The 21,002-nt window shown below is 44.5% G+C and overlaps 2 protein-coding genes across 6 annotated transcripts in view; both read right to left on the reverse strand.

Annotated features, from left to right (window-relative positions):
• The window catches only part of shroom1 (shroom family member 1), a 34,028-nt gene extending 18,938 nt beyond the window's left edge, over positions 1-15,090 (reverse strand). For both annotated transcript variants that reach the window (XM_079737916.1, XM_079737915.1), the window contains exon 1: positions 14,925-15,090. The gene's annotated coding sequence lies outside the window, so the exon portion shown is untranslated. The remainder of the gene's footprint in view (positions 1-14,924) is intronic.
• A 1,548-nt stretch (positions 15,091-16,638) lies between these two features.
• Positions 16,639-21,002, reverse strand: part of aff4 (AF4/FMR2 family, member 4) — a 34,984-nt gene continuing 30,620 nt past the window's right edge. For all 4 annotated transcript variants that reach the window (XM_079738343.1, XM_079738344.1, XM_079738342.1 and 1 more), the window contains one exon: positions 16,639-20,664. In XM_079738343.1, coding sequence (XP_079594469.1) covers positions 20,537-20,664 — 128 coding nt within the window. In that variant the 3' untranslated portion in view covers positions 16,639-20,536. The remainder of the gene's footprint in view (positions 20,665-21,002) is intronic.

The raw sequence follows: 21,002 nt of genomic DNA on the forward strand, positions 1-21,002 counted from the left end.
CCCTGACTTCAGAGCTAACAGACCGATAACCCGTGGTACGTAGAGGAAAGTCACAGGTAGGGCTAAGAACGTATACTGTTTATAGTGACTGGTGCTGTAGCGCAGGGACTGGGAGCAGAGTTGGATGGATGTTCATATAGTTTCGCTTGAATGGGCACTCTGAGCTTTTATGTGTGACAGTGTTGCCATGTTGCCAAAACATACCATCCTTGCAACCAATCATGGTCAGCGTTGTTGAGCGGTGGGATCCCTGCTCTGTTTTGAATTTGCCTGCACACTAATGATGTGGCGATGGTAGAAGAGGAGACAGCCCCAACGTGAACCGGGGAAGTCAGTGAGATGCGAGAATCACGCGCAGAGGAAGGAGAGGAAGAGGATGAGTAAAAATCCAAAATCATTGAAGAGAATGGTGAAGAAAGGGGCTAAAAAGGATTGCATAGTGTGCGTGTGCGTTTACGAGTTTGAGTGTTTGTGCGTGTGCGCGTGTGTGTTATGCCACTGGGCAGCATTCAATGTAATGCCTTAAGTCTCTCTGGTGACCAAGATAAGCTGTCACACTCTAATAATCTCTGCATTCCAGCAATGATTTGGGCTAAATAGGTATTTGTACAACATTCAAGATTTAGCCTGCTGGTTGCTGTTCCGCTGCTACCACTGTACTTCCCCCAGAGCGTGTGGATTCACCACACTGGCTCGTGGTTGTCGTTGACACACACACACACGTCATCACCTTTACCTGAAACGGTTGGCAGAACGGCTCAATGGGATAATATTTCGGGAAAACTGCGAAACAATAGCAGCCTTCCCTCAGGCGCACATTCCTCTGCCTCCTCCAGTCAACAATTAACCAGGAAGTGGAGCATGCAGGCGGGCTGCGGGCCGCCTTAGCAACAGCAAGGACCACGGGGATCTCTCCCAGAATGCACACCTCCTGTCTTTGTGTCTTCTTGGGGGGGGGGATGGGGCAATTACTTTTGTATTAGGGGACCCCCAGGGCCCCGGAACCTGCAATATGATCCACGGGTTGGAGGGGGTTCACAATGGACACTGTTTGAATTGTGGAAACTACACACCTTCATGCGTGTGTAGTTTAGTTGTGTGGCCATATGTGCGTGCGTGCGTGCGTGCGTGTGTGCGTGTGTGTGCGTGCGTGCGTGTAGTTAAATAGCTATTTTGAAGGGATTTCTGGAGGATTTATCTTCAGTTTATAGGTAACAAACGGGGGGGGGGGGTTAATGAAAAGGTACAAACTATGTGCTGTGGTTTACGTTTAAACAGATTCACATAGAAAGACAGACAGACAGAGACACCTGTGCCACTACAAAGCAGCTCTGTACCCCTCTCAGGGACAAAAACATAAGTAAGTGTAAGTAAGTGTTGTAGTGTTGCTGTAAAATGTATCTTATTGTGTATCTTATGTATCTTAACATCTATGTTATCATGACAAGAAAAGCCATTGCATTGGAAGCATAAAGAAAACTAACAGTAAATATTATTTTTGTCAAATCGATGCGTGGTTATGAACCTATCGTATTACAGTTCATCAGAAACGATGAACATTTTCTATGGTCACTGCATCACGATGGACCTCTGTGTCATGAAGCAGCTGACAGAGGTGATGAGTCTCACGCTTTAAATTCAATCCATTCTCCGACTTCCTTTGAGCGATGTCGGTGAGGAGCAAGAAGAACGAGTAAAGCAACTACGACAAGAAGAGGTATGTGGAGCTTTTGGCCAAAGCGATAAACATGGGAGATTCGCCCACTGACCCGCCGACAACTATATCACCCCACAGGACGTCCCGCCCACTCTCGCCCCAATCTACGCACACCCAAAGCATTTCTTTCCGGGCGCTGTGTTGCGATGAGAGGGCCCCTGGGAACGAGGGTACGGACAACTAATCCCCCCTCATGACATCCTCATCCTGCGTCATCCCCACTGTCCTCGAGCGATGGGCATTCTGGCCCGGTTGCATAACCCCCTCGCCACGGCTCTGAGCCATCCCATCAAGTCAGCATGAACAGCAGTCGTCCCTACACTGTCCCCAGCCCCAGCACCGGACCACACAGGGACTGCCGGGGGGTCTCCAGTGACAGAGTGACCCTGTGATTGCACTGCCGGCACTAAAGGATACTGTTGTGTTGGGCTCTCTCTGTCTCTCTATCCATGGAAGGAATCAGCCCTTCAGTCGTCCTGCATGCAGCCTCTAAGGCCAAAAGCCAATTTATCAGTTTGTGCTGCTTATTAGATTTATTTTAAACTAGGGACGAACTGTTCAACAAAAAAAAGAATAGAATCTCCTGGCTCTAATGAACATCTGCTATGCGTCACTCGAAATCAATACCCTGATAATGATTGTTATACATAAAGCATTAACAAGCCCTTCATAAAATATGTGCCCATGACGGTAAAAGCTCATTAAAAATGTCCCAGTGTGAATTAATGGAGCGAGGAACAAAGTGCTCCTTTATGGCGGAGCAAGGCTCTCTCTATGTCCAACTCTCCAAAAGCGCTCTCTCTCTCGGACTATTGGGTTACATTAATACTACGGTTTGGTGTGCTGTAAACCTACACTTTGTTCTCCATTAAACATACTTCATGATCGTTTTGTCTAATGGCCCAGTGTTTTGCAATATGTTATGCATTTAGATAAATTTAACACTAGTCCTGGTACTGCAAACACTGGAGAATAAACATGTGATATCATATTTATCTAATTTTCTTCTTTGCAGACTGTGCTTTTGTGTTTTTATAATTACCATCTATAGCTCGGGAGTTCAAGCCTTCCCTTGAACTCCCAGGGGTCGCTGTGATATGATTTCATAACTATCCTCAAACCCAGGTTCCGTGACTCTCTCCGCCATGAAGGAGGTGTTTCATGGCGTGCCTCCATGAGTCTTTCTCTGTCGGTCTATTGTGAAACTCAGGATAACATTTCCCCAGCGACTTCCTCCGAGCACCAGAGGAAGTCAGGCAGTTCACACTCCCCTGACACAATAGCCCCGTCGCTCAGGGCAAGGGAACAGACACTCCACAACACAAGGGGAGGAGAGGGGCAGACGGAGGTGGGAGAAAGGGGAACCGGAAGGAAAGTAGAAGGGAAAATAAACACATTTAGATGGATCAGTTACAACGGCGATAAAGATAACAATGGTGTGGTTAAGCAACAGTTATAATCCATCTGGCCATACATGCACATCGGTGTTAGTGTAGCCCAGACACATAGTCCAGTCTGACTCGCCAAAATCGAAATGCAAATAAACCGATGATTAAAAAGAAAAACATGAGATTTATTAAGGATAGGACATGAAATCATATAAGACTGTTTTCATAACTGTTGCATAAACATACTCACATGTCGCATTACATGTGAGGTTCAGGAGTTATATATACTGCAGCCTTTGTGTGTGGCAGCTCTTATCATTCAGAGTACGTGCCTGGCAGGGACACGCAGAGACAGGAATGTGCACAATAAGCGCACGGCACAGGTGATTACGGCGATACAGGCACTGCTAACAGCAGCATGGAGCCCGCCCATGGCATGTCCATCACTGTTAGGTCACAGCTGTTGTAATCATGACGCAATAAGGGTGACATTGCTCCTTTATAATGAGGCACTTTCTCTGCGCTCGCTTCAAACCTTGAGAGAGAAAAGGGGCAGATGAGAAAAGAGATACGACTACATCTTGCTCCGTGTTACAGGACATGACAGAGAATAAGTTGCGTGACCTAGGATTGATTTCTTTAAAAGGTGCTGTAGGTGCGAAATAAGATCTATGATTTGAATGCAATTTATTAAAAAGGCTGTAGCTGTTTGTCAGCTTATAGGTCGATGGGGTGTGTGGATATCAGTTTTGACTGTGAACCGGCCTCAGTAGGAGACTAGTTTTATTTTGGACCAGTACTGGCTCATTTCTGAACAATCACGGCATCTCTTCCCTGATTGTGTCATCGTCTCTTTCCTCACTTTATTTGCGAGACCGTTTTCATTGTAATAGGAGGTTGTCTTATAATAAAAAATAATGAATCCTTGTAATAGATAGAAATAGTAATAGATGTTTATAATTGTATTATAAAAAGAAACAAATTAAACAAAAGTGGAATGCACTCTTCTTGTGCTCGCTGAGCACTTCTCTTAGGTCCAACCAGCCAGGGGCGTGATAACATTTGATATACAACAGTAAGATCCGACCGAGTCATTTGATTGGACAACAGGCATTCCATGAGTTCTGATATAGGGTGTAACGTGTCACTCGGGTTACAGGTGGTTCTAATAACAGTTAATTACATTAACGAGGTGGGCTGTTAACTCATCCGAACCACACCTACCACCAAGGCGACTGTCAACATATTTCCCTGGTTGCACAGTAGATGGACACACAGATACATTTGCCTGAGACAAAGTAGCTGGCCTGCATTAACATGTAGCCCTACACAAAGTACCAAGCTAGTGAGCAGGAAAATGTTTGTGTTGCTTGGCAACAGCCCAGTCCCAGTCGCTGAACTATTTGTGTTGGTCGAGCCAAATAAATAATTGAATAGAGCAAACAAATTATAATATGTTGTTACTTATTGTGTGAATCAGGCGGTAGAGCGGGTTTACTGGTAACCGGAAGTTTTGCTAGTTCGATGTCGAGGTGTCACTGAGCGAGACGCCTCACCCTGACTGCTCCTGACGAGCTGGCTGTCGCGTTGAGACAACGCCGACAACGCCGTCGGTGTGTGAATGTGTGCATGAATGGGTGAATGTTAGGGTGTATTGTAAAGCACTTTCATTCGCTACTGGTTAGGAAAGCGCTCTATAAATGCAGTCCATTTACCATTTATTACTGTGAACTAATAAATGGTGCTGGGATTCGCTTCAGGCCCGGCCTGCTGCCTCGTACCTACGACCAATGAAAGACGTGCTGATATTCAGTAAAGCAGGCCCCCCTCTCATGTGAAATTGCTTAAATGCTCGGCCCTCTTTTCCCTCATTAAATATGCACACAAGGAAGTTAAAACATAATAGACAGCCATGCATGACCTTTGGCGCTGCGTTTTTTTAACGACAAACCCAAACATTGCACAAGCGTTGCAGGGGGTGTGCGTTTGTGTAAAACAGTAAGCCATATCAGGGGGTGTGCATTTGTGTCAAACAGTGACACATATCATGGGGTGTGCATGTGTCGAACAGTAACCCATAGCATGGGTTGTGTGTTTGTGACAAACAGTAACCCATAATCACCTTTTGGTATTTAGTGTTCAGAAGAACACCTGCTACCAGTCAATGGCAAACATCTTCAACCATTTGACAATAATTCAGGACTGCAGATAAAAACTTTATTTGTTGGCCAGTAGAATTAAAATGTTCAAAACTCTGAACATGCTTTTTAAGGGTTTATAATTGCATTTAGGGGTACTACTAGAATAGGGTTACATGTCTGTATGTTAGATATACCCCTTATTATTCTCACACTGTTCATTTCTGCAATACCAATTTCAGCGTCTTTCAAAAACTTTTTCAAGCCCCCCCGAGAAATTGGAAACATTGCGGGTAGCCGGGAGGCGGGACTTCTGCACTTCAGCACCGCCCACTGCACAGCCTGACGTCACACTGTTACGGAAGTACATTTTGAGGCAAACAAGCTGTTTCACACACTGAGGGGCGTCCTCGGTGGGTGCAAATTCTTTTTTTTGACGTCCGATTAGCGGACGCAAAACATGTATAGATACGTCATGTGACAGTATAAATTAAAGGGAAAAGTCGAAAAAGCATGCTATTACCCCTTTAACTGTCTTCCTCCTTGAGCAAGACGCCTGATCCCTCATAGCTCATAAATGACGTCACTGGGAGTCGCTTTGAAGGAGAACGTCTGATGGAGGTCTAAATAGCCGGATCGCTCTGTGTAGCGCTCTCTCAGGTTACGGGCTAACAGCGCGGCGGTAGTAGCCCCTGGCCACCGAGCCCAACCACACAATGACCCCCCCCCCCCCCCCCCCCCCTCACAAGAAAGAGCCCACCTACATCCATCCACAGTCACACAGACCCCCGTCTGTCTGCGCGCCTCTGTCTGTCCTCCCCATTCACTGTGACACCGGAGCCGTGGGGTCGTTACAACTGGGTGTTCCCCGCTGCTGTCAGCTCCAGCTCCTCTGGTTTTGTCCGGGGCATTCTTGCTTTCCACAGATGAACGGGTGGGTCGTTTTATTACAAAAGGTATTCCGGACGGATACCGCGGCGGCGGCCAGAATCCAGGCTACACTCATAAATAATACCAAGGTATCAGGGAGGCGTTTATACCAAAGAGTTTGATAAGATATTGAAAGTGTTCTTCTATTCTGAAACACGTCATCAATTCATGAGTTAAGTAAGCCAGAAATCCTTCATTTTATTGCTTGGTGGTTTTATAATAAAACCATGAAGCTATCGCTGTGGACTTTCCTCCAACAACATGGAGGGCACCCAATAGGTGACCTTAGTACCATAACTGATTGTGTGTGTGTGTGTGTGTGTGTGTGTGTGTGTGTGTGTGTGTGTGTGTGTGTGTGTGTGTGTGTGTGTGTGTGTGTGTGTGTGTGTGTGTGTGTGTGTGTGTGTGTGTGTAAATGAGATCATTATCATCACATGTAGGCAAGCAGATTTTAAATACCTATCGTATGACTTCATTGTGCAATGCTCTCTCTCTCTCTCTCTCTCTCTCTCTCTCTCTCTCTCTCTCTCTCTCTCTCTCTCTCTCTCTCTCTCTCTCTCTCTCTCTCTCTCTCTCTCTCTCTACCTCAGAGGAAATGCCTTAAAGACAGACAGGGCTATTGAGCACCTGCTGGTGAAAGGCCTGACACATGACATCATGTCTAGGGCTAAGAGTGGCCAAACCGTGTGGAGGAGTAGGAAGAACCTGCGATAAACCAGGTCCCACTCAAAAGGAGAAAAGCTGCTTGTTGATCAGGAACATGACGGGCCCTGCAGGAGACACACAGACCCACCTGACCCCCCGGCCGGTGGCGGCCGGTGGCCAGGGCAACAGGCAGCCATTTGCTTTGTGTTGGGAGATTTGAATTGCAAAAGACCTGGCCAGGCTCAGACAGAGAGAGGCAGGGTGAGGAGGGAGGGTGGGGGGCACCCTAACACCAAACTAGGTGTATTAAGAGACGTTTGTGGACTATTATATGCCTTCAAATCCCGCAATATTTCCTTGAGTTTCATCGAGGTAATTTTTGATATGAATATCCAACTCCAACGCAGCAAATCACTGCATTAGATGAGAAGATACCCTTACTTCTATTCTAAAAGGCAAATAATTCCTGAACTTCACACATGGCCATCTACCAGGGGTTGGAACATTTTGGAATACTATATACTGTTTTTCCATTACAGTGTGAATATAAAAAATATATATATTTATATATATATATATATATACAAATAGTACAAAGTACTTATGTGCTAACTTTTTGGCAGTGTGTGTGTGGTGGAGGAAGAGGAAAGGGGGCTAGGATCAAATCCTCCTCAATTGGATTCACCCTTATCTCTGAGCTATCCTTCACTACCTCCCACTCCTTCTCACCAGTCAGATCTGGTAAGACAGGAAGTCCAGAGGAAAAAAGGCTTTCCAGTGGCAAGGAAAGTCAAGCATTTTACAATCTGCTAGACATGTATGTTTATAGTAGGGACATTTCCAAGAAACCTATCTTAAAGCAGCTTAGTTTCTCAACTTCATCAACCTCAGCCTTAAGAGCAATGATCAAATAAGGGTTGCCACGAGTTCAATGTGTTGCAATGGCAGTTATCCTGCCCTGAATAGACTAGAAAAACATAGAGCTTTTTAAAAACACCCCATTTAGATTTAGGGCATTTAGCAGACGCTTTTATCCCAGCACCGAGCACTAACAACAGCTAGGTTAACCCATTCCCTGTATCCAAAAATGTCTAGTGCCAGTGCAATTGGAGTGCCAGAACAACAACCAATAAGTGTGTACATTAAGTGCCAGGACATACAAGATACAATGAGTGCGTACATTAAGTGCCAGGACATACAAGATACAATGAGTGCATACATGAAGTGCCAGGACGTACAACATACAATAAGTGCGTACATTAAGTGCCAGGACGTCCAACATACAATAAGTGCGTACATTAAGTGCCAGGACGTACAACATACAATAAGTGCGTACATGAAGTGCCAGGACGTCCAACATACAATAAGTGCATACATTAAGTGCCAGGACGTACAACATTCCATTGGCCCAATAGAGCTCGTTAGTCCCGCCCCTTCCGGTGGTCCCCATGATCGTAGAGTATGAATGGGTTTCAACGCAGAGACATAATTATTTTCTGGTCCCAGTTTTTATATGCCCCGGATTAGACATATGTGGTTTGTGGATTTAAATGATATTTTCTCATGTCAATAGTTTGACAGTTTATTGTGCAATTGTTCAGTTAAAGGCTGTAGAGAAAACACAATGAGAAAGACTACACGTCTCATATGTGACGTAACTCTCCACATGCCCCGACTTATAGTGGTTTTCACCTCTTTCGATGCTGTTATCCTCCCCTTGGAAAAAAAACTGTGAAGTGGAGCAGAGAGATCGCCATGTCTGTATCAGAGTGGTGGTGATGTATATCATTCGCGTCGAGAGCAGCCAAGAGCTGTAGTTCACAATCTCATAGGTCCCATGGGGTCTACCGGAAGGGGCGTGACTTACGAACTCTATACACAAGTATTTAACAAAGTGGTACCTGAGAGTTCAACAGGCACAACATTTACAATCATTTCATAACTTAAGCATTTCATATCTTAAGTACCTAACTTTATTTGAGTATGTTTATGTCCTTTGCTGCAATTTAAAGCCAGTCATCCTGCTTTTAACTCAAATTCGTGCGTCTTATAAATCCAATCAACTCTCTGAGCTAAAGAGGACTTTAGATCGTTAGCGCAAGTGGTGCCTTTCTTGGCAACAGGATTTTGCATTTTAACCCTTTTTGTTACTTCTGAATAACTATTTATTTATTTATTTAATTTGTCCAGAATTGTATCAGTGGGCAATGTGTGGAGGACCCCATTGATTAGTCCACCAATAGCTTTAGAGTACTCCCAAACTGGACCACTGCTTTGACAAGTCCACCAATAGCTTTAGAGTACTCCCAAACTGGACCACTGCTTTGACAAGTCCACCAATAGCTTTAGAGTACTCCCAAACTGGACCACTGCTTTGACTCAAATAATTATTTGTTCAGCCCTGGTTTCCACAAAGCTCAGGCTCTGTTGTACACAACTTCTCTCTAGGGCAGAATAAAGAACAAATCCAATAGATTTAATACCTATAAAGTGGAGCGTCTCTCTCGCTTATTGCCATCGTGACAAGGCACTATTTCTGAAATGGAGTTTGACCCAGCGTCAACAAGCTGAATTTGAATTATCGTTGTTTATTATTTTTATTGTCGCGCTGGTATCATCCCAGCATGTGTTAAAAGGATGCAGTGTTGTTTGTCACATGTGCCGTTAAAGGCATCCTTCATGGATCCTTCAAGGCGGTGGCCACGCGGCTAGAGGCGTGCTCCTAGCGACACTAGAGGAACGAGTTGAAGGTGTGATGGAATAGTTAGGCCCCATCCACACAAGCAAAAACAATCTTTTCCCCTCAGTTTTCCTTGACAGCGTTTCAGGAATTCTCTTATATACCCTGGGACCTGGTTTCAGAAAGGTGCCGGCTCCGTCTGGCCGGTCAGCCCAAACGCGCAAGACTTCTGCGTTTTCACCAAAAAATTGTTTCCGTGTGGACGGGGCCTTATTCTCAGTGCACTGTGACTAAACGTTATAGTTATAGTTTTATAGTTACAGAATAGTTGCAAAATGCAGGTGCAGTTTGATCATTTTCAAGATAGATCATGAATTACATGAGATACAATCGCTCGAGTCTCCATTATTTTTCCACCTTTGTGTTGGAAGAAAGTGTGAAATAGTTTTTGCATTTTGCAAAATTTTGCATTTTTCAACAGAGGTAAAAACTACATTACCCAGGATTCATTTTTCGTCCGTTACCAAGGAAAGCAGAGATGATAATCATCACATGACAGCATGAGTCAGGTGATGATGATGATGATGTGTGTGTGTGTGTGTGTGTGTGTGTGTGTGTGTGTGTGTGTGTGTGTGTGTGTGTGTGTGTGTGTGTGTGTGTGTGTTCATCTGCTTCATGTCTGGGAGCAGAATAACAATGGCTACCGTCAAAGGAGTTTGGGGGGGGGGGGGATTACGGGTAGAGGAGATCTTGAGAGAACCATGAGAGGACACAGGTTGGGAGGGACAGTGTGAACCATGTTGCAGAGACAGACACATAGCACCTGGACACACACAAACAAACACACACACACACACACACACACACAGAAAAGCCACAGCAGCCAGTTTTGGTGCATCACTTGCCAGCGATCACAAAGTCTCCCCTCCCATTCCCCCCACTACCTCCAGCCCCCCCCCGTCTGTCATTAGCTGCTAGGAGAACACAACCTGGCCTCCTGCAGCAGTCCTTTTGGCACACACACACACACACACACCCACACACACCAACACACACACACAAACACTCGCACACACACGCGCAGACACACGCACGCATGTGCACAAGTGCACACAAAGGCTGAGTGACGCTCTCTTTCTAGTCCGGGTTCGGTGGAAACACCGCGACGTCCGGTCGTTTTTTCCGCTTCTTTATTCGGCTACGGCCGAGACGCTGTTTGTTGTTCAGGCTTTGATGTCTGCCTCTCTGGGCGAATACTGCTGCAGCGTACACAGGCCAAGGCTGTTCCCTCACTGGCTCCACGTTTAGTGTAAAGACACCGTGAAATCTGACTCACAGAAGACCAGACTTTTTCCATCTAGTTCGCCCGTTTCCACGGTCATGCTATTCACCTGTTGGACAAAGAGCTTGCCGTTTCCCCGATCAATTATGTGAACATGTTTCCGTCGCGCCCGGTCGTACAAAAGGCCGACACACGGGCGACCAGCCTGTTGAGTCGGTCTGCCAAGGCCTGCTCAAACACAGCAGGATTAGAACACATTCCTCCTCGTCTCTATTCTCTATTCTCTAGTCTGTTTGCCGTGGGTCATTCTGCCAAAGTGAGGTGTTCTCTGAAAGACAGCTCTTTCTTTAAATACTGAATGCTAACTATTTTCATAAGACATATTTTTAACCGATTAAAAAATTAGATTACAATATATATTTATATGTTCTATGTGCCTATTTGTTACTGAATTTAACGATAAGATGACTGGGATACTTTAATAAAACATAGTAGGCCTGTCCTCTCGCATGAACGTGCGTACACTCACACAAACACACACACACACACACACACACAGGTGACATACAACGCTGACATATCACATGGACAGTCTTATGGTAATTCAATACACGAGGGTGTGGCTCTTACAGATAACCATTATTACTGAGAGCAAACAGCCACACACATGCACGGCCCTCGTATTAGCTACTGATAACCTTTGGTATTTGTTTTCTCAGAGGCCAGCTGCTCAGCAGGAGCTGAAGAGACCATTCTGTTCTGCTGCACAATGCAGGGAAGGAAACCCATAACTCACAGGCCTGTAGTCTCCACCTAGACATGCACACACGCAGGCACGCACACACACATTTCCTGATCAGTATTCACTTACTACTTACTTACACTTAGTACCACAGTACTTACTTCAGTTTAAAGCACCAAAAAAATCCTAAATCTCATCCTATCCTGTTGCGCAACGAGTGAATGAGGAGTTATCCACTCTGAAATGACGTTACAAAACCAGGCCTTCAGACACTTACTCCAAATCTATTCTAAGTCGGTTCAAGATAGAGAAAATAAATGGAGAGCATAACGTATGACACAGATATTATCTCAGCAGACAGTAAAGTATCAACAGTTGCAGACCTCTCTGCACTGTGTGATTAAAGGGCTTGTTCCTGTCACTATTACTCTCTAAAATCTCACCCAGGTCACTAGTCTGACTGTTAGCAACCTAACACTTGTCGTCAATGAATAACTGTGATTCCTACCTCATCGACTATCTCAGAACATCATTTACACTGAGACCCTGTTGTTCTCTGTGATGACGTTCTACCATTGTGTCGCCAAGTAGGTATTGGTTAATCTTATCGTCTTTCCTTCGGCCTAGTTCACAGTATCGATATCGTGACCTCATCCTGAGGAACTCGTCAGTCAACCGGCTGCAACCACCATTATCAGAAGTGCTTTGAGTATTTAACTAATGTTAATCATCCCACTTACAAGCATTAGTGACAGGTGATGTCAGGAATCACATTAAAGAATCACTAGTTCCCTTGCCTGTTCTGTAAGTCAATGTTTTTCAATGATGTCACCTTTATCACACTTATCTTTTCTTATCAACCGATGTAAACCTTAGCACACACACTTAGACACACACACACACACACACACACACACACACAAGCAAGCACAGTCCTTTTGAAACCCTAATGTCCATTTTTACGTCGTTATCTGCTGGACTTTGGTAAGGACTTACTAAACCTCCGCAATAGGTTAGCATTTGGTCATCCCAATATTTGACATTAACCTATTCATACAATCATTTAAGCTATATAGGCTAAGGACATTAAATGCGCCCATACCTCCTTAACAGTTGGCCACAAAAGAGATCAGTACAATTTCAATCAAATTAATAAATGATTCAGCATTCACTTTACCAAACATTTCCCGAAACCAAATAAGTCCAACGGCACCATTTCATGGTTGAAGGCACAGCAAGTACAAAGGTGAAAAACAACAACACACGTAATGGGTTGGCTCTACAATAGCCCCCTTTTTCACAGGAAACAATGTGTTCTGCTGTGTAACCTGAAGCCAAGCTACTACGTGTTCTCCTCTCTGGGTTCTCCCACCTCATACCTCAGTGGACACGACGGCCATTTTGTCCCCCCCCCCCCCCCCCTATACGTTGCAATTCATGATCAATCAGTCAACAAGTGTTGGCCATGTTGCAAGTCAATAATTTGGTGCGACTTTTGTCTGGTGAATAGAAGTACCTTGGGTAATAGAAAGTCAAATATTGAACACCTGCCAGCCATGTTTATAGTGCAGTCATGTCACATGACACTGTTTTTGGAAACAGATGTTTGTATGGCTTGGCTGTGGTGGCATATCAAACGAAAATACGTAACTAGAATTGGGAACACAGAAGAAAAACAAAGATTGGATTTGGCTAGTACAGCATCGTAAGGTAATTAGATCGCCCTACTGAAAGGCAGCCTTATAACAACCAAGACCATCAATTAATTACACTGTTCATTATTGATGAAGCATCTGACAATCATTCAAGACAAAACACTGACCATTCGCCCCTTAAAGGCACATTTAAATGTCATTTGTCAGCAAGCTGATGGAAAAACTGTTCCGGAAGAACCTCAGATAGCCAGGTGACTTTATTTATGACGTTTTTTTTTTAGTTGCTGCACCTCAACACAACAATAAAAAAATTACCAAATAGCCTTTTACCAATGTTAAGAGTACAGAGGCTGATAATATACCTGCTGGCCCTGTGGCATTGTGGACACACCTTCTGTCTCTCTCCCTGGCCTCACCCTTTGTCTCATTAGAGCAAGAGGAAGAGGCCAACTCAAACAAAAACAAGACCCAATAGGTAGAGGAAGGCCCACTCAAGCATTTGAGACTGAGGCATAAGCACAGACACACACAGACATACACAGACACACACACACTAGTTCTGCAATATATCCAGACCATAAAAAAATATGTGCCGCCCTTCCCCCCCCTGACACAAATATGCGGGTGCTAGAGTGTGCAGGCGTATTAAAGTCTGATGCCTATTTGCATATATCCTTGTTGATTTGACGGCATGCAAAGCTGTGTGCCTATGCTGCGTGTGTGCGTGTGCGCGCGTGTGTGTGTGTGTGTGTGTGTGTGTGTGTGTGTGTGTGTGTGTGTGTGTGTGTGTGTGTGTGTGTGTGTGTGTGTGCGCGTGCGTGTGTGTCTTGGTGATATACTACTAAGAGTGCACCACTCTTAGTAGAACTCAGTAGAACTAAATCTCATTGCTGATTCAAATCTACTTTCATCCAAATGCTAACAGTATTTGTTATTCCCCAATGTGTGTTTGGAGTTGCCAGCACTTTAACAAGTGGTACAGTGGATGAACAGTCGCTGTACTGGACCCGATGCAGTCTATTTCCAGGTCAACCAGTCTTCTACCAGTAGACCTCCAACACCGGCCCACCGATCTGCCTGCAAGCCCGTTGACACATCAGCCAGTCGAACAACAGTGGAGATATAGCCAAGCGTCTACCAGAGACCTTATCCTCTTCTCCTGGTCAACCTGCTGTGTGCTCCCTGGTCCATGAGTGGTTCAGGTTCAATAACAGCACACCGCTACAAGTGTCTTATTTCTCCGTAAGCAACTGCTTCTGTAACGGTAGCCCCTATTGTTCCTACTTTAAATAAAACATCGCAGGGTCATTAAAAAGAGACGCTGTCCGATGCATTATTCAGCGGTCCGCTTCCCCTATCACTGTCATGGACAGGCTGCAGTCTATACAACTACCCACATTAAACGATCGGGTTTACAGTCACGAGGCTATATCTGCTATTACATGTATTAACAACATGGAAGACATGCTATGTTGACTGTAGTGATAAATAAATACTAACCTATTGAAAGATTATGTTTAAAACATCATAAAACCAAAGATTAATAATCCTCTTATTTGAAACGGCTGTAAAGCCTGTAAAAGCTTCCTTCTCTTTTACCAGCACTGTGAATAATAAATTAGTTGTAAAGAACAAATTAAAAACAATATGATGTGTGGCTGCTACCCCCACAGCCATCCAGGTAGTGTCGCTGAGCGAAACTACAGTGCGATACCCCACCTGTTGCGTCCCGCTCACTGCAGCTCACCTGTGGATCACCTGAGTCCAGCATCACGGGACAGCTTCCGGGATCACCTCCTGGTCCTCAGGCTGCGAGTCATCTTGGACCGATTCTGTTCCGAGCTTTTGCTATACACAGCATGAGTTAAAGTGGATAGGGGGCCCGAACACAGGTAGGTTACAGCTCTGGGAAGCTGTCCCTCTGCGTTTGCTGCTGCTGCTTGGGCTTGACAGGCGGATGAGAGGAGAACAACCAATAGGAATGGAGGGCAACGGAAGGAGATCAACCAATAGGACTGCAGGGAGGCGGGGCATATCATTCAGGCGCTTACCAAAGAAGAGCGCAACAGGGTCTGCCCCTTTTTAAAAAGATCCGGTTCCGAAAGTAAATTTCCCATTAATTTTCCCCGTTGACATGTCAAAAAATCGTTATATGCAGAACTTAAATCCTGGAACCAAGCCAATCGTTTGTCAAGGTAGTGGTGACCATAAAACATGCACGAACATGAACGTGAACGAGTGAAGGAACTCATCCGATAAACCATTGCAAACTTGTTCAAGGCGTTGGCAAATAAGGCATTAAAGTCTATAATACGGTCACTATTTTAATTTAGATTCAATTTTATTTTATACTCCATATTTAAGTTTAAAAAGTAGCCCAAAACTCTTCATTCGTAATTAATGCAAGAATTGTTACAATGCAGGGATGTTTCTGAGGAATCGGCGGGTTGTAAAAGCCTACAAGTAACAAGGCAAAGCATTAGGCCGAAGCATTCACCTCCAAACCTCCAAAGAAGTATGAACACTGGTCACAATTCCAGAGCAGGCCTGTCAGTCAGCCTCGGACAGAGCACTGGTCCCGCCTCCTGCAGGTCTACCTGTCAGTCCCGGGACAGAGCACTGGTCCTGCATTCATAGCAGGCCTACCTGTCAGTCACGAGACAGAGCACTGGTCCCGCCTCCTGCAGGCCTACCTGTCAGTCCCGGGACAGCGTGGTTTGAGGCGAGCTAATCGGCCCTAAGAAGCTCAGCCATGCGGAGCATATAAACCTTAGCGCTCTGTTGTGGATCAAAACCCCGCAGGCACCCATGAAACAATGGGAACTATGTTCTCGGTCGGTATCCAGGCTTAGTCTTCTTAAAGGCATGCACCATCCCTTCAGAATACACGAGTGCAAGAGGTCAGCCGTCTCTAAAGAAAAACTACAAATATTGAAATATTGTTCTCTCCAGTGCAAACGGTGAGTATTAAACAGTGGAGGATCGCACACACCACCACATGATGGCGCTTCTCTCCCGGGGCACCGGAGGAGGCCACCGACAGACGTCACCATCAGCAGATAGTACTTTACCTCAAGAGCGCCCGCTGTTAGAATGAAGTGACACTGGATTTCACATGGTCACCTCAGGCATCGCACATATTAAGGTGACCAAGAGATCCCCATTTGTTCAGTGTCCTTTTTCAAAAACACCTTCAATGAAACTGGGTCTTATCGTGCAGTCTAGAATGTAGGGTTAGGGTTAGTAGGAGGAAGGTACGTTTGATCATGCTTTTACATTTTCAAATGATTCCTAATCATTTGATCATGGTCAAATGAGTCCAACGCATCACTCAGCTCAATGTAGGCTTTCTCTCACTGACCAAAATGTGGTGTGCCATAGTTTTAGTCTTTTATTATTAAAGTTTAAAGTAGAATGAAGACAAAACGTCTTAAACATAACCATATATATTTTATTCTCAATACGGCAAAATACAAAGAATATTTAGGACAGACTCCCATTAGTAACAATTAATACTTACTTCACAAGAATGTTTTTAAATTACATAATCCAAGTTTGCAACCAAACTTAATGAGTACCATAGCTTGATCATATTGCATCCTTTAAATATACTATCTTCATTTCCCTCTCAAAACTAATCCAATTTATACCATGGTACTTTGTGTATGCTGCTAGTCTCACTTGAGACCACTTTTAGCAAAAAAGATTATAATACAACATACTGTATAATCTCCTACAACTCTTAAGTTTAGAGAAATAGCTCAGTTTCAAAAAGACCACAAATCAATTATTCCATAAGGACGCAGTGTAAAAAAAACAAACACCTGGCTCACTCAGGAAGAAAACTGTTGGATTGACATACTTAAAACCACCACTGGCTCCAGGCATTCACACATCTCATGAGACTGAACAGAATACGCTGTATGGATGTACATGTCTCGGTATCAAATACAGAGAGGAAGAAATATTAGAGTTTGGACTTGGGAGAGACGTGGGATTAAGTGGCGACTGATTGTTCGACAGACGGATCCAGGCGGAGAGACTTCTTAAATACACATTGAGAGACGCGGTTCCCACTCAACAGCCAGAAAGAAAGAAATGTAAAGAAAAATACTCCCAGAAAGAGGAAAAAATGTGCATATTTCACAAATGTATTTACATCTTTAAATTTCAATAAAAATGCCAAACGGTAGTAGAAATTCACCCTTAAAGAAATGCTGTATTTACAATTTGTACATTTTTTAAATAGAAACATGCAAGTGTTAACCTCTTTCTACTGGATGTAAAAAATAAAATTAAAAAAAGCCTTACCCTGCAAAACTTCAAGTTAAAATTAATATTAATTACAATGAAATCTCATTAACAACCCCCTGTACATTTTATTAAAAAAAAAAACAAGAAAACGATTTAAACGAAAAAACAGGAAAATAAGCAAAAGAGCAGATCAATAAATTAAAGGGGTAAGCGAGGCTGTCGCTGAAAGGTGTACGTTAAACTATTTCATAGTGTATGCAATGTTGGGTGGCGACCATTTACTTACAAAGTGTATCAGTGTATGAAGACATCGGTGTCGACAGGGGCTGGCAAAACCCAGAGGAGTTCCTACAGAAAAGTGGCCTCCAGTTTTAAAGTACAAAGTGGCCCACCGCCACGTGTTCCGTTAAAAAAGAAAACAGACCTATATATACACATATATATTAAACCAGTACACAAAACACCTGCAAAAGCTAAAGGCATTGGAGATTTGAGTTCAAAAGGCTTTCTGAGACAGGAAAAAAGAGTGGGGAAGAATCCCAAGCATACAAATTAAATACGGAGAATAGAAAGATCTTTTTTTCTTCTTGTACAAATCCTGCATAGATTCAAATAATACTTCCTCCGACTACAACGAGTACTGGAGGAATTAACAGCATCTCCCACTGCAAAAGGCCAGGGAGCCGATGGGGGGGGTAGAGAACCCAGGCCTGGTCCAAAAGACTTTGCAAGTAATGGTGGCCCGCACGCGTCATTCTACCTCGTGGTGTTGAACGCTGATATCGCCAGACACCTCAGAGGAATTAAAAAAAAAAAATAGCAACAATTTACACAAGAAGCTACATTTTCTGGCATTTTTTCTCTTGGCATACTTTACCCATCTCCCCCCCCAACCCCGTACAAAATATAAATCAAACCCTACTTGCAAAATCCATTGGGTCCAAACCTGTCTCTAATGTTTCCAGCATGTGTTTTTCATAGGAAGTGAATCAGGGAAAAAAAAAAGAAGAAAAGTTACGTAGGTCTCCACACTGAGCCACGCTACTTGGAACCCAGAAATAAAAACGGAAATAAAAAAGGAGGGAAGAAAAAAAGATATATTCGCGAAGGTTTAAACCAACTCAACGTTACCTTCCTGCTCTGAAACAACTACATCTACATTAGCTGCCACCTGGTTCTGGTGACGATGAGCTCGATGTGGGAGGGATATGTAAGCTGGGGTCGGGGGCTCCATAGGAACAGGTCACTAGGCTGTGGGACGGTTCCTACAGCGCTTTGCAATACATATGACAAAGCAAAGAAGGCTAAGAGAGCCCCGGAGCTTTTTATACATTTAAATAGTGAGAATTTCATATACAAATACTTATGAATTTAATTAACCCCTTATTCAACCCTGTTTTAAGCTTATGCATTTGAAAATGTGAACGAAAGCAAGAAACAAAAGAAAAAAGCTTGGTAGATAATTAACATCTGCAGCCGCCGGTACACCTCGGCCGGACTGTACAACCCTAGCATTCATTTCTCTGCTTGAACACTGCTTCATTCGACCACCACCACCACCACCTGTGCTGCTTCACGAAGCACGCCGCCTAGCTTTCTCCATAAAAGGCCCTTTCCTATTTTAACTTTATACAGAGCTAGTGTATGCTTAATGCATGTTAAAAACCACTGCATTTTACGCGCGACGAGCTTGGGGTGCGAGTACCAAAAAGAAAGAGGAAACTGCTGCCCGGCTTAGACGGGGGACAAGGAGAAAATAGAAAAGTTATGATTAATGAAAGCAGGAATTCATAGCTATGGAATTGTTCCGATTTGGGCGGTGGGAGGCCGGGCGCATCGTTACAACCTCAGTGATGGGTGAGGGGGGAGGGGGAAATAAATATTGGGTCACACGACAGTGAATAAATCAAATTACAAATAGAAAGTGTCCCTCACCCAACATCACCCCCAGCACAAATCACAAAACATTTTGATCAGTGGGATTTGGGAGCGTCAGCATCCGTGATGTCATTCAAGTGCACAAACTAGCCACTCCCCCTTCGTCCTGCATCCCCATTGGTTGGAGTTCATCTTAAAGTGTATATATATATCTCGATCATTTAAAAGCCTTGATCACAGGATATTAAAAACAGAATGATGCACACAGGCCTACCTTGTTGGGTAAGCCCAACACCATCTTAGCCGTCACCACGCCTCCAACTGCCATTTCATTTCGGCCATTTTGTTGATCATAAAAAGTGTTAATTCCCCATGATTGTTCCCCGGTCGTGTTTTCCTATTTCTTTTTAAAACAATGCTCAAACTCATTCATAACAACACCAAACTGCCATGTCTAAAAAGACCAGTGAAAAGAGCAGGAGTAAAATAACCTGTTAAATGCTTTCAGCCATCGTGGAAATTCACTCGTCTGTCTGTGTACCCACATACAAGGCACCGAAAAGATAAAAACGAGACACACATTTCATTTTTAAAGCACCTTTGGTGTTCAAGGGAGGTACTTTGGTAAAACAAAACCAAAAAACAAAAGTCGGAAAGAAAAAGGAAAAAAAAGACCCATTAAGCTAAAATGTGCTTGAAGCCAAGGAAACCAAACTCCACGTTAGTGTCTTCATCATTAATTCACCGGGAGCAGCGGACAGGAGCCTCTGCCGGCGGCGGACAGAGCTCTGTGGAGGAGGTGCGCAGCGTGGCGGCTTGGCTTTGTGTTCCTTCCTTCCTTCCTTTCCTTGTAGTTAAAAAAAATGCCTCTTCCAGTTTGGTGCTCCTGACAAGAGTTGATGCTCAGTGTTTCGGGCAAGCTGGTGTAGAAGATGGACACAGTGTTGTGGGTTGGTGGGAGCACGCTTGAGTGTGTGTCTGTTTGTGTGTGTGTGTGTGTGTCATTGGGCGGGGATCGGAGGGGGGGGGGGGGGTCAGGCGCACGGCCACAGGCGTCTCTGAAAGCGTTTGTACAGCGGCACGTTAAGTGCATGCTGTTCGTGCAGGTGTATGTATGCGCGTGTGTGTGTGTGTGTGTGTGTGTGTGTGTGTGTGTGTGTGTGTGTGTGTGTGTGTGTGTGTGTGTGTGCGTGTGTATGTGTGTGCAGGCTCGAGGGAGAGTCCTTGCTAGGGGATGAGCTTAGCATCCAGCCGCAGCCAGTGCAGGCCCTGGCGTGTGAAGCGCACCAGTTCAGTCATGCTGCTCGTGTTGAAGATCAGCGGCCCCATCACCTTGTCCAGCTCCACGAAGAACTCTGGGAGAACGACCACAGGGAGAGAGAGAGAGAGACACTGAGTTGAGGAAAAGGCATGATACTGGATCAATTACAACTAGCAAGTGGTCCATCGGGGCCTATGGACCATAGAGCCCTTTCCAAGAGTTGTCATCGTAGGAGAACACAGTTGTCTCTCATAACACTACCCAGGGTGGGCTCCTGGAGAGATCCACAGCCCCCAAGCGCACTGCTTTACAACCGACTATTTAAATACATATTTTTCTGTAATTTGCACAGCATTTTTGCACTACACAATCAACCCCGGTGGCTGGCACCACTACCAATTGAACACTTTACCACACTACTTGCGGTGCCAC

This window comes from Pollachius pollachius (genome assembly GCF_949987615.1).
Source record: "Pollachius pollachius genome assembly, chromosome: 6".
Taxonomy (NCBI): Eukaryota; Metazoa; Chordata; class Actinopteri; order Gadiformes; family Gadidae; genus Pollachius; species Pollachius pollachius.